The sequence below is a fragment of the Rhagoletis pomonella genome, unplaced genomic scaffold (assembly GCF_013731165.1).
Source record: "Rhagoletis pomonella isolate Grant_MI unplaced genomic scaffold, Rhpom_1.0 Rhpom_scaffold_00006, whole genome shotgun sequence".
Lineage (NCBI taxonomy): Eukaryota > Metazoa > Arthropoda > Insecta > Diptera > Tephritidae > Rhagoletis > Rhagoletis pomonella.
Genome location: NW_023458560.1, coordinates 18,105,053 through 18,119,644, shown reverse-complemented (window position 1 = coordinate 18,119,644; position 14,592 = coordinate 18,105,053). Strand labels below are relative to the sequence as shown.

Below are 14,592 nucleotides of genomic sequence, written 5' to 3'. Positions count from 1 at the left end.
TATTTATGTAAAAAATTTCATCGTTAGTAGCATGGTTTAAAAAAAAAATGAAAAAACATACAAAAAATTTTTTATGTTTTAATTGTTTCCTTGTTAAAGTTTAAATTTTTTTTCATAAAATGAAAATATCTTGGGAAAATTACCTGATCTGGAAAAAAGTATTCCTATAGATCCACAATCTACAACCCAAAATGAAGTTCAATTGTTGAATATAATTGTTAAAAGGTCATAAATAACAAAAAAAAAAACAATAACAAAAATGAGTCCTTATGTTTTATATACTTGTATATTTATATGCTAGCAAGAATGTGCAAAATTTGTGCATTCATAACTAACTATATTTGAATTATCTAAATATTTATTTGACGTCGTGTTTGCTCATCCCAGGCTTTCTCTCAATTCTTACAGGATTCAGCTTCAACTCGCATACCACGCCTTGATGGCGGCTCACGTATACCATTGCCCGGCAGCCTGCGACTACCCAGCTCAAGTGCACAAACCGTTACCGGCATAGCGGCACGTACATCACAAATTCTTCAGCGCGCCTCCACAGTTGGATTCGCACAGAAACGTCCTACGTCATTGGCTGGTCTGCGACCGCCCATTGTAAGCGCGAATGCACTTAAACGTAGTGCGTCCGGTGATCACATAACCCAAGCCGTGAATTTGGTAACCAGAAAAACTGCAACAGCAATAAAGAAATGGATTGGTAAGCCAGAGAAAATGCCGCCACCAATTTCAGTGCCAAAGGCACTAAGTGTTGCGCAGTCCAAAATTAAACGAAAACAAGCAACGCAACAAAATGCGCCTAGCCCAAATCCGGTGCCGGGGAATAGTCTTATGGGCACACCGCGATCGCTTACGCGATCTGACACATTTGTGCGTACTGACAGTCCCAACGATGAAATACAGTTCTCACCAAATTTGCTAACACAATCGACACCAGCACCACCTACCGCTGGTTCTCTGGCAACTACGCGCATACTCCGTCCACCGGATATCAATGAGACAACGAAGTTGTTGAGCAACAACACGCGTCATGCACTATATACCACCCAAACCCTGGACAGCAGCCAGCTGAATCCATCGCCGAAATTCGGTGACACGTTTGACACAAGCAAGAGACGCACTATTATGCTGGAAGAGGCGAAAGAGAATGTGACAGTTAATCTTGATAATCGCTATTCCCCGAATGCAACGCAAGCAATCTTGAACCCAAATCTCACCACAACCTTCAATGCACCGGCCCTGCTTGGTCAAACTAAGAACGCGGTCTCTTCAGCGGAAACTTTCACATACAAATCTCATTTGATTACAAATGACACACTCCGCTTGGACACAACATCGTCCTTGGGTCTATGTGCTACGAAAATAATCGACTCTGCCGATGCGGTCTCACCAATTACTAACGCCACCTACTCAAATCCTGACTCGTTAGATAATCTGCAGTTACTGGAAGATGTGTCTGCACCATCTGGTTTCTTAGAAATGGATCTGACATTGCAATCAGACTGCGCAAGCGAACGCGAAAAGACACGTGACAATCTCTTAGACTGTTCCACATCCTCAGATCCAGATGAAATGAATGCCACATTGAAAGCGATGGCGCCAGAAAAAACTGACATGAAACTGCCACTCAACTCAACGGTGAATACGGAAAAGTTGCTCGATCTCACCGCCAGTATGCTGTCGCCGTCAAATCAGCGAACGCGCATGATGAATTTGACTAAAGATTATCTGGAGTCGTCGGGCATCGTTTCGGAAAACACAAGTCAGCTGTTGTATATGACCCAACATCAGTATATTACTTCAGAGAACAACACCCCCGACTACAATCCCGTTATGAAATTTCAAGAAAAGCAACATCTACTTACTTCTCCTCAACTCCCACTCAAAGGCGCCCATAGCGACTTGGCGTTGCCGACACGCACTCCAGACGACGAGCCATTAAGCGTAGCCATGGAAGTCGATGCGACTACTTTGCTTGCAATGGGTTCACGCACCGCAGATTTCTACACAGCACGAGATGGCAAACAAAGACAATTGCTTGGCACCGCCACATCGTTACAGGACGTCAACAATCCGAATATGAAACAGAAGTCGCGTTACTCATTTGGTTTGGATCTCACCGAGTCCACGCTAGATTGCTCAATTGAACTGGTTGATGTCTCACTTTCGTCGAACGTGGCTGCTTATTCGACAGCTAACGGTGCCATGACGGCTCACCTGCCATCGCCTTCCACACAACTACAATCGCAACAACACCCGCAATCGTTGAGGCGACAAACCTCTTTTGAGTTAGATGAAAGTCTAGGTATTTTGACACCCGATCAAATGAAGGAGTTCTTAGATTCTACAAATACTAACAACACAAACAATTTGGATCTACCGCTGGCGGCGCATACAGGAAATAAGATGACAATTCATCACATGCGCATCGATCAGACGCCATCGCCAGAGGAGTTGCCCCTCGATCCTGTTGAGGTAAAGACTGATGTCACAGAGCTTTTACTGTCACACCAACAACAACATCAGCGCAATATCTTCGAGTCGACAATAAATCTTCAACAGCAGCAGCAATTGCAGCAGCATCAGCAACAAATACAACAGCAACAACTGCAGTCCAGCTCAATCAGCACTGCTGAAACGGTCTCCACCCATACAGATACCGACATCTCCTCTAAAGCTTCAGACGCCATGACCAAATCCAATGTTTCGAATGTCTCGAAGATTTCTACTAGCTTTATCACTAGCGTCACCAGCGTAACTAGCCTGGACACTGGCTATCAGGGCGATGGCGAAATGTCGCGCCCTGCTTCGCGTGGCGCTTCCGACCATTCGCCTTCTAATGGCCCTGCGGCACGTAAGGGCGGCCACGTTTCACGGCAACCAAGCTTTAATCAACAATTGCAACAACAGCAAATGCCGCTGGTTCGCCGCCAAGATCCCATGACTGACTCTGACTTCTTCACTGAATCCGATGCGGATGATATCTTTCATCGTGGCGATCGACGCGCGCAAGTAATCGATGGGCAATTGTATGGACCGACGCTGCAGCCAGCAGCCTCAGTGTTCATATCCGAGGATCCAGAAGATTCATGCATGGAATCATCGGGCATATTCACGGATGTCGAGAATCGATGCGACGATGATTTGGCGCAAATGCGGCGTCAAGACACACAAGATGCTATGTTAGATATGTCTCCGGAGGGAGAAGGCGATGATTCAACGGAAACAGTGAAGAGCAATCGGGAGGGTGGTAAACATGTCACTAACAGCGAGCGAAATGTAAACAAAAGTGAAATGAATGCCGGTGGCGGCGACGTAACTCTTGTCACAAACACACGAAATGCTGCTGCCGCCACAACACTCGGTCAAGGTCAGTTGAGCAGCAGCCAAACATCTTCCACCATACACAGCAGTATGAGTACCGATCGACTCTCTGCAGCGACGCTCTCCAATCGCACCTCATACTGCAGTGTCGACGGCAATACTGTAAATGTGGACTGCAAAAGCTTCTCCTCGCTGGAAGAAGCTTTTGCTGAGAGCACCAACGCGATCAACAACACTACGCTGAGCCCAGCAAGCGCTGAGTGCACAAGACGGTCGCTATTCTCGAAATCTGGAAACGATGACTGCGGCGTCGTTGATAGCATGGCTGGCGCTGAAGTACAACAGCGCGTGTCAGTGCAGAGAGTGACTCCACCGCGTAAGCACGCGTCGTTAACTTCGCTCTCAACGGTCGCGGCGAATAGCGCCGCATTTGGTGGTGCTAAATTAGAAAACGACGAAAACAGATTCACCTTAGGTTTATCGGCATCGCGTGGTCGCGTGCTTATTGAAAGGGAAACGCATTCGGAATCGGGCACAGCTGGTACGAAAGTGGCATGCGCGTCATCCTCATCATCAACGACTTCACTGTCTGTGGACAATCAAAGTAACCACAGCAAGAATATACAACGATCCGCATTAGAGGCGGCCGTTGCAGCAGCCGCAAAAGCCACAAACGCCGCGTGTGGCGCCAATAAACAAACGCCGTCGCGTACAACAAAATTCGCATCCGCGCGTAATTCGCCCAAGCAACGTACGTCAAGCGGGTCGGTCGCGAGTGTAAATGATATCGGTGCGGCAACAGTGAATGTGCGTAGCAAAAAGGCGACACCCAATAAATGGGAAGCAGTGATGAATAAAATTCAAAGCAACAAAGCGTTACCTAAGAAAAATTTGAAAGAAGTGAAATCAAAAGTGTCAACATTACGCCCCACTAATGGGGTAGGTGCTACGAGCGGTGCTGGTGGTGGTGGTGGTCTCGCCGCCGCCGCCGCCGCCGCAACAAATGTTGTGCCGTCGACTCGATTGCATACAAATGCAATACAGCCGCGTGCGAGCGCCACCTCCACGCCACTAATAAGGCGTTCACCAACCTCAACCGCTGTGAGCGGTGCGATGAGTCCGCGTACTAATGCGCTGTTGCTATCACTGCGGCCGACGGATAACGGCGCAAAACGCAGCGGTAGTGGCAGTCCAACAACAGCGCAACAGGTGTCGAAACGACTATTCCAGGGTGTTGCAGCTAAGCGGTAAGTTTTACTAAATAATTGGGGTACTAAATAAATGCAATAAACAAATTATCTGTTTATATTATATGTCTATTGGGTTTTCGCATTCCATAGCGTTTTATCTCGCACTGCTTGAGTGATTGTCGAGTGGACGTGCTAAAAGGCTGTCCGTTCATCAGACAGCTACTCGTATTTATTATTTATTTATATATATCGTTGAGTATTTGATATTTACTTATCGCTTCTATCTAAATGCTTTTAAATTACACAAGCGCCGTTACCGTTATCTTACTCTTTATAAATAAGTGCATACAAATAAAAAGTTTAGTTTGCACAATATATGTATGCAAGTGTTTTTGGCGCGTCTGGTTTTACTTTGCTTACGCGGCATTTTAAGTTTAGCTGCCTATTTTAAATTTGAGCCCATATTTGTTTAATTCAGGAATCAAATTCCATAGATCTGGTTGACTTTGCCTTTTGCCTTGTGCTCGTATTTTTCCATCATTTCAAAGCAAATAATCTACGTTTTAGCTACTGAAGTTTGTTAAATTAATTTTTGTGCTTTTTCTTACTCTGTTAGAAATTTTGGCACTTGAATACATATGTATTTAGCTGAAAATGATACGGACTTATAAACAGGGTGCTTAGCAAGCTAATTTTTCATAATACATATCTTATTCACGCACAGGGGTTGTAACTGTTGCGTTTTTTTTTTTCAAAAAAGTCGAAATAGCCGTTATTTTTCATCGATATGTTTTCGGGTAATAATTAAGAGTTAAATTTTTTTTTTATTTTTTCGGTCAAAAATAACTTACAATTTGACTTTTATTTTGTTATTGTTATTATTTTGTTTTCGTTAAAAAATAACAGCTAAAATTTGACTTTTACTTTTTCGATCAAAAATAACAGTTTGCTTTCGGTCTTCATATAGTTTTATTACATCGCTTATCTGCTTATCATTAGGGCTGTTCAGGATCTTGTGCATATGCTCATGCATTTGCACATTCTTTGCATTTGTAAATTCACAAATATAAAATGCACATGGTAGCCATGGCATGTTTCCACAACATCCTGAACAGCCTCATTGTACAAAAGACCAATATCCTGTTTATTTATTGGTAGCAATAAAACATTTCTAATTTATACATGAAAAAGCAGAAGAAATAGCGATTAAATTGTAACTTTTATTCTTTATAGAAAAAAATAAAAGAAAAAATTTAATTTTAAAAGTAAAATTTTATCTTTTATTTTTGATCGAAAAAAAAATTAGACTAAAACTTTAACTTTTATTGCAGACTGAAAAAGAGTAAAATTTCGACTGTAATACCGGTACAAAAGTAACGATTAATTGTTGACTTAAAAAAAAAATAAATATAAATAAAATTATTTTAAATTAATACTCTCTAGCTAAATATAAATATTCTTTCCGTCTGTCTTATTGAATTGAAATTTCCAAAATAACTGTTATTTTCGATCCCTGCTCACACCTACTTATTTCATCCTTAAAAAAAAAACATAAAATACCACCTTAACAAATTGGTCTAGTCGTTAAAACCGCGTTTTGATTTAAAATAAATCTTCATATATTAAATAATATTGGCTGTTAGTTACGTTACATTAGCCTAGGTCAAAGTGCCTTACGTATTCAGACTTTTCCTGGTTTTTACAACTCCTGCTACCTGGCAGGCGCAGCCTATCAAAAATTAGGTATGCAGTTTTATAGCCCATCAACTTTTATTAAATGAAGTGCAAATTTCAAGACGCTAGAAAATCCCTTTGATTTTGAATAATTTTTTTTTTTGCTGACTGTGACAGCTATTTTCTTCCATATGAAAGAAATTGTCGATCATACTTTATATATTTAGAAGAAAATGAACAACACCGTCGGCTAAAAAAAAATATAATTAGAAGTTAACGCAATTTTTCTAAAAACTCTGAGCAAAAAGTTTGAAATTTTTTGGTGGAAAATTAATATAATAATTTTTGTACAAAATTTAAAATGTGGGCTTATGTGTGCTTGTTATATAATGTGCTAGTTATATAATGTGCTACACTTTTACAAAAAACAATAAACAAAAGAAATAGCCAAAACTGTCGCCTCCTTAAGCCACAGCCAAGTTGCAATCTTTTTGTTGAAAACTTTTTGAAATTCAATGTGTTATTGAAAGTTTAAATTCTGAATTTAAATTTTATACCTATTTTCTAAAGCGCTAAGATGTGCTAAAAAATATATGAGTGAGAAGGTGATTTAAAAATTAAATTTGGATTTAGCATCATTTTAAAACTTCTGTAAAAACGCGTATTTGTTTTACTTGTAATACATTTGGATCATTCCTTAGATATGTACATACTTACCGATCATTCTTTTTCCTACTTATTTTAATTAAAACCTAATTTAATGTCCCTAATTTTCAAATTCTCCGAAGGTTAATTAATATTGGGTTTGGTTAGACTTGAAGGTCCATTGTGATACCACTGCATTACACTGGAACCTCAGTGACTCTTAGAAAGCGTAGGACTGGCTTTATGCCGACAACGGATAATTCCGTAAGAGAGCGAAAGAAGTGCCGACCTAAAAAGCCTGCTCTTTTCTTGGAAAAAGCTGGGCAGCTGCAGAAAAAGTGCTCACGGTTGCTTCCTCATCTCTGCAACTTCTGCAATATTCATGTCTTGAAGAGTGCCTGCCAAATAGCCAATGACCGGTTATACAAGCCGTGACCATCGCAATATCCTCTCATGAGATGCTGAGCAACTCTTTTATCCTTGTCTTATCTATATGTGGCCATAGAGGCCTGGTTGTTTTACAAGTGCCCTCCTCTTAGCCCAGAACTGTTGGCATATTGAATCGTGTTATTTCCAATCTATAATTTGCAGCTTGCCATGGGTATCCCAACTATAACTCTGCCTTCACATAGGGGAAAATTGGTACCTTTCCTGGCTAGCTCATCGGCCCTGCAATTTCCGTCAATATCTCTATGTACCGGGACCCATATGAGAATAACCTTTAATACGGCGCTAATATCTTTAGAGTTGCGAAGCATTCATGCGCAATCTTCGATCTTAGCAGTACCGCGTTCATTGATTTGACGGCCGCCTGAATGTCCGAGAAGATGTTAATCGTAGTCTTCGTTACGCCATGCGTACTAAGGTAAGCCACCTCCTTTACAGCTGAAATTTCTGTCTAATAAGCGCTGCAGTGGTCCGGATTTCGGACGGATAATTCCAGTCCTAGTTCCTTAAAGAAACCTCCGTAGCCAACCCTATTTTCTAGCTTGGCTACATCCATGTAAAAATGCAATTCCCCCTTCTCCATGGCCCTGGTGTTTGCAGATCTCTTCATGACGAGATGCTCGAGTAGTCGATTTCTTGGTCATAACTACCCAGATTGTGAGGTATGGAGGCGTGGCCGAGTCGCCGAACCGCCAATCCTTCCATAGCGCCACGCATTTTCCTACCATTATATTAATATTGTAAATAAAAAAAAAAACATAAGTTCCTTCATACTTATCGGATCTAACCGCCAAAATGATGTACGCGATTTTTTTCAAAATTTTCTTCTTAATTCCGAAATACTCTTAAAACATCTAAAAGCAAAATTTTGACTTAATGGAGTCGAAAATAGCTATGAAACCCACCCAAAGTGCTCAATGGAATGTTGAGAGCATACAGTTCTAACAAAATTGCCCTATAAAGCTGTGTTTGCAAACACTGAGTGGAAGCTGTTTTTGACACTATATTTGGAAGTATTGTGTGTGTAAATATTTACATAAAAACCGAAATTCCACTGGCAGTAAAGTTACACAGTGGCACAGAAAACGAGCTAGTTGGATATACTTAGGGGATTCACAAGACGTGTTAACCGTCGTAAAATCTTAAGGTTAACATCTTTTTTAATTAAAATGGTTTTAGGGGATTTCTAACTAAACCGAAATTCTTTTAAACTGATAAAGAATATATAATTAGCCAACCCCCCAACCATTTTAACCGCTATTTTACATAAACAAGTGTTAAGCTTAAGATTTTACGACGGTTAACACGTCTTGTGAATCCCCTAACTATGTATGCCGGCTTATTAGTTAGTGTTTTGCTCAGCTGCACAAGTACACACATACATACATACACAAATACATATGTATGTTTAAATGCAGAACACCTGCAGCGCCCATCAACCGTTCAATTACCACAAGTTGCTATGCGAGTATACCAAAAGCAATCGTATCACAACTTAAGTACAATAAAAAGTCTCCATTACTCTCAACAATTATGCTTCAGCAATTAAATAACAGCGATTCAATGTATTCAGTTTAAGTACGCATTAATTTTGTTTATGTGGAAATATTGTATTATATACCTGCTATGTTTGTATGTATACTTACAGAGGTACATATGTACATACATATATCAGTCAGACAAAGCTGAATGTGTAGTTATTTAGTAGAGAATACTTCCGAAAAAAATAGTGCCTGCTTTAGGCGGTTTTATTCATTTTGAAATTAAAATCGAACGTTTAAATTAACTCACAAATCAGTTGGCAACTCATTAAGTTTGTGAATGTTAGTCGCCGATATTTCAATTACATTTGCCGCTATCCAACTATTTATGAGCTTACTGAATGTTTTGAAAATAAAGTAAATAGTTGTTGTGGTAGGAGTGCAGTCTACCATGCCAAGATTTTTATGCGCCAATAAGACGTTCCGGTTACTATTGTAGCTACGTCAGTATGTATAAACGTGCATCCATTAGGCGGGCTCGGGTGAAAAAGTTTGTTGTTGTGTTATCTACAAAAGTTTGGCTGTGTTTTAGGATGTAGCTAGCTGACGTCAAAATTATCTCGTATGTAGTAAGCTTTCTAACTTTTTTATAATTCTGTGAGGACTGACCCGTCCTAATATGTATACATTTATGGCCATATAGATAGCTGTCGGTATCTTCACAATTGTTTACGGCAACGAGACCGCCAAACCACAAATAGTGTTGCATCAAAACATATTGACAACAACAAAAACGCAAGTAAGCAATTAAAAAAAAAATAGTTAAAAAAGAAGCAATAAAACGCTGCTCATTTGTTTGCAACTCATATGAGGTAAATATGACTACTAGAGCTAGCAATAATTACAATAACAACAAATACAACAAGTCGCTTAAACATTGCATCAACACCGCCAGCAGTAAGCAATATGCAACAACCAACAACAACTCGACACAGATGAGCAATAAACAATTAGAACATTGAACGCAGTTAGCTGCATTACTTTGTGGATTTACGCTGTTGCGTTTCATTGCGTGTTGCCCAGACAGTTGACAGTTCTGTGACACTTGTCGTAATAGCGCTTCGTCGCCAACAATGACATATGTATGTACATACCTATCCATACATATGCATAGTCACATATTCATATTACTTAGCGGCTTGATATATGGAGTGGTGGATATGCATATGTATGTAAATGCTTTTTTTTGCATTTTGTGGTTGAGTCTAGTACATAGTTGTCGGATAACTTATGATGGTTTAACACACTAGGTTTGCCCTTAATATTGACTCAGTCGTAAAAACCAGATTTGGTTTGCATTTAATTATTTGTCTTGCGTTAACTGCGGGGTTACAATGAGTTTACTTTTTAACTTGGGGGCAACTAATTGTGGTAGGCCATTTACCTATACCAATGTAGTTAAATTCGTTTTGTTTTATTGATACAGTAAAAGCTCCGATAAGCGGATAAAACATCTTTGAATATAGACGTATGTATGTACGCCCTTACCTCTGCCCGCATGGTATTCGGTTTAACAATATGCTTTCAAATATAACTGAAATGCATAAAAAATTTCGTGGAAAAAATATTTTTGCCTAAGAGATATGTAGGTAGAAGGAGGGGCATTTCTGTTAAGTGTACAATACAGCGCAGTAGAGGTAAAGTTTGAATGTATAATGAACCGATTTTTATTTCTAAAAATATTTTAGAGACAAAGGTACTCCCTATTCATCCTATCCTATATTCAGCATGATAGCGATCCGAAACACACATTGAAGCTAGCTAAAAACAACCTCAGTGATAGTAGTGTTCAAGTTGTCAAATGTCCTGCCCAGCCACCGGAATAAAACCCTATAGATAACCTGTACGGTGTTTCAAAGCGAGTTTTCGGGCAAGGCCTTCGCAATAAGAATGAACTGTTCGAAGTCTTAAAAATGAATGGGAAAAAATTTCATAGTCTACCATAGGTAATTGACTATCATCAATGCCTTGAACATTCACAGAGGCCATCAAGAATAAGGGTCCTTGTTCAAAATATTGATTTGTTGCTTTTGTTATGCACACATGCCAACCGAGTCTGGACCAGTTTTTTCTAAGTTCGTTTGTTTAAGCCAAAAATTCGTAAATGATTTATGCCATGTTCGGACCGATTAGAATGAGTGGAGGTTTTAAGCGAAAACTGGTTTTTGTTTGACAGATTTTATTTTTTTTTTTTTTTTTAAAGTATTTAAGAATTAATCCTACAATTTTTGTTAAATTTTTCATGTAACTAAGTTTGTTTTGCGCAACACTGTATTTAAATAGTTTTTTTTAAATCACTTTTGTTGGTGGCAACTCTGCTCAAAAAGGTGTGGTAATAAAAGCACATACCAACACGTATTGATGTATATAAATATCGTATTGTTATATTTAATTTAATTTATATGATTTCAATTTTTGAAAGGTGGCAACTCTTTTATAAAATTCTTTCAAAACTGTAATATTTCACTTAGCTTATTAATTAAATTAATTCGGCTTTCAAAGCAGGTGGCAACACTCTTCAAAAATATTTTCGAAATAAAACTTTTATAAAAATTTTTCGTTTGACACTCATATTCTACTATTTAATTTAACTTGGTAAACAGGTGCTAACACTTTTCAATAATTTTCAATTTCATCCTATATCAAGTTTCATCAGCGTTGCCAGACAAAATTTCGTTTGGAGCTAAAACGGTCGAAAAGAGAGCTAAATAATACTAATAGTACCTAAAATGAAGAGCTAATTTATTTTTTAAGTTGTGCCTTTTTTGACGTTATGTTGTTTTTACATTTTCCGCAATTTTAATGAAAACAATGAAAAAATTTTAGTGCTGAAAAATACTTTTAAAACCAAAATTAGATGCACACATTTCAAATTCGTATCTATGGCATTGATAACACTTACACATACTTATATAAACTAGACAATGCACTAAAAATACTTTACAAACTGTTAATTCTGCAATTTCAGATCTTTGAATTGACCATAAAAATTCCGATTACGAATCATTTTTTTTTTTGCAAAGTTTTTTTGAAAAGTTATATTTCCTTCTTTCTAAAGGTAAAATTAGTAAGCTAAAGACGAAATCTGCGCGATTAGAAAAAGGATTTTGTTCTAATTAATTTTTGAATTCTTTAACCTAGATCCAAGAGTTTATTGTGGAGTCTGTATTTTCCCGTGGATACAAATGTATGTTTTTCCACTGCGTTTCGAAATTTGTAATTCTATCAACGCTTAAGTTTTGGCTGAGATCACCAAAGCCAAATAAATTTTAGTCAACACTTGAAATGCAATGAAATTACAGATTTGTAATTTTAATATATTACCAAATACAACTAAAACTTTCTGGATCTAAAAAAGTGCTAGATAATTTTGAAAAGAGCTAGGAGCTAAAGCCCAATTCTCGGAGCTAAATAGAAAAATAAAGAGCTAAATCTAGCTAAGAAAGCACCAAAATGGCAACACTGAGTATCATATCATGTTTTTTCATCTTCTACTTTTTATTTGGATAAAGTCCTTCAGTACGTCAATGTTATAACTTTTATGTGTTGTCTAGACTCTAGACCAACCTTTTTAGATTATTTTTAAGGTTGAAGAATGCTGCGCTGATGCCCTTGGGTTTCAAGCTATCAAAAGCGGCTTTAAAATCGACAAAAAGATAATAAGTGTTGATTTCCATATCTGATGTCTTCGGTTCTTATTTCTAGTGTCGTCTTTGTGCTGTGAAAATCTGGTCAATGGTGGACTTACCAGGTCTGAAGCCACACAAAGCGGTTCTAATAAATATCCACTAAAGTTCTGATAAACCACTAAGCTCTGAAATGTGAAGGTCTATAGCTTACATTCGAGTTTTTAAGTTATTTTTCATAACCGCAATGTACAATGGTTGGAGTCTATATTCTCATTCCTATGTCAGACGAAAATTTTCCAAAACTAATTTCAAGCTAAAAAAACGACAAATCTACCCATTTTAATAGGATAAAACAAACGTGGTAACAGTTATCTTAATTCCATAGAATATGTTGCCTCAATCATTATTTTGGCTACAGGCGAAGATCTCGGACTCTGAAAAAATTTGCATTCAAAATGCGTTAAGCATCCGTTACCGCTTTTGAAGCGTGTAATTTCAACAACTGAAACATCCAAAACCGTTAAATTTCGCGCTTTTGCATAAAAACCGCTAAGTACAAATATATGACTACAAGTACCTATCACTTTTGTTGGGCATATCTTTTCCAGCGGTTCATAAATTAACATAAGCACATCATTTATTTTGCCGGCAAATATTTATGAGCTGTAAAACGCCAAGTATACAATCACTGGTTTTTTACACGAATAAGTACGTATTATAGGTTTATGTATGTATTATGAGTACACTTAGCTTACGTACTAGATTTTACCACTGAATATTTTGATTTAAATCCTAAATTCATATGCCAGATAGTAAATATTTTATGAGACATGTGTTTGTAAACGTACTTACAATAATGAATGCACTGGCATAAAAACGAATGCGTATATGATAATGTATGTACTAATATATATATACTATATGAATGCATGTATACTGATTGCTGTTGTGAAAATCTGACTTAGAATTTAATGACTAGTTTCATGATGACTAGAGTTGCACTCGTCTTAATATTAAAAATAAATCTGTTTGGTTTGTTTTCCGAAAGTTTTATTCAAAGCGGTCACTCTGGCTGAGTGGTTAGAGGTGCGTACTACCTGGATTTCCACGACCACGACCGTAATTGCAAAGGTCTCATACAAATAAACACGCAATCTATTTTATGATTAGTAGTCTCCTCGTGTCGTAAAAAAGGCTGGGAGCGAGGTTCGCTTGAATTATTTAAAAGGCATATTTACCTAGCCGTCATGTATGTAATCTACTATAACTAAATGTGGAAGAATAATAATTTGGAGGGTTTGGTACGCCTGGAGCCAACAGAATACAGGCTGCGATTTTTAAACCCGGTGCGCTGCGGGGAGCTGTTTGGGCGCATGTAATAGCTTTGAAACAGAATTTGGTCTATTTAATACAAGTCTGAAGATAGGAACCTCAATCCACACGAAGGGAGACCCTGTTGTTTCTGCCAATTACCGCGGGGTAGGCCTTCTCAACTTTTCTTATAAGATTCTATCGAAGATTCCGAACGAAAAACGGAAACCCTCCATTAACTGAATGGAGAATGGAACTTATCCCTACGGTTTCAGACCATATTTTCGCAGTGCGTCAAATTTTGAAAAAAAAAAATCCTTGTTAACTAAATCGGCAAACTTAACATTTTCTTCTATTCTAAATAAGTTATTGATTGCTCGTTGAAAATCATTCATTCATTCAGATGACGCCATATAAAAATTTGGGATCCCTGCAAAACTAATATGGCTAGCTGAGGCAACCTTTGAGCACAACCTTTAGCTCCGTTCCAATTGTGCAGTCTGTTTTAAAGCGTAATATGAGCTGCTAATCTGAATTGCAGCGGTGCACCGCGGTGCAATATACAGCAAAAATGTGATGCATTTGGCGTATACACATAACATTGGTAATAAATCGTTCTTAGCGCAACATTTACAATCTAAGACCAGGAATCAACAGAGGCTGGTATAGCGTCAAGCGAGGACAAGACAATGTAACTTCCGGCGAGCAACAAAGACTCTCTCGTAGTGGGACATAATTTGCTGTTGAATTTTATAACTTTGAAGTAGTGAAGCATATTGCCTACCTAGAAGCCAATAATGTCAGCCAAGAGATCAATCGAAG

The 14,592-nt window shown here is 38.2% G+C and overlaps 1 protein-coding gene across 1 annotated transcript in view; it reads left to right on the top strand.

The window, feature by feature from the left end:
* The first annotated feature begins 259 nt into the window (after positions 1–259).
* LOC118741799 overlaps positions 260–14,592 on the top strand; it is a 354,618-nt gene continuing 340,285 nt past the window's right edge. Inside the window, exons 1-2 of the mRNA XM_036473774.1 lie at positions 260–271; positions 388–4,580. Coding sequence (XP_036329667.1) covers positions 260–271; positions 388–4,580 — 4,205 coding nt within the window. The remainder of the gene's footprint in view (positions 272–387; positions 4,581–14,592) is intronic.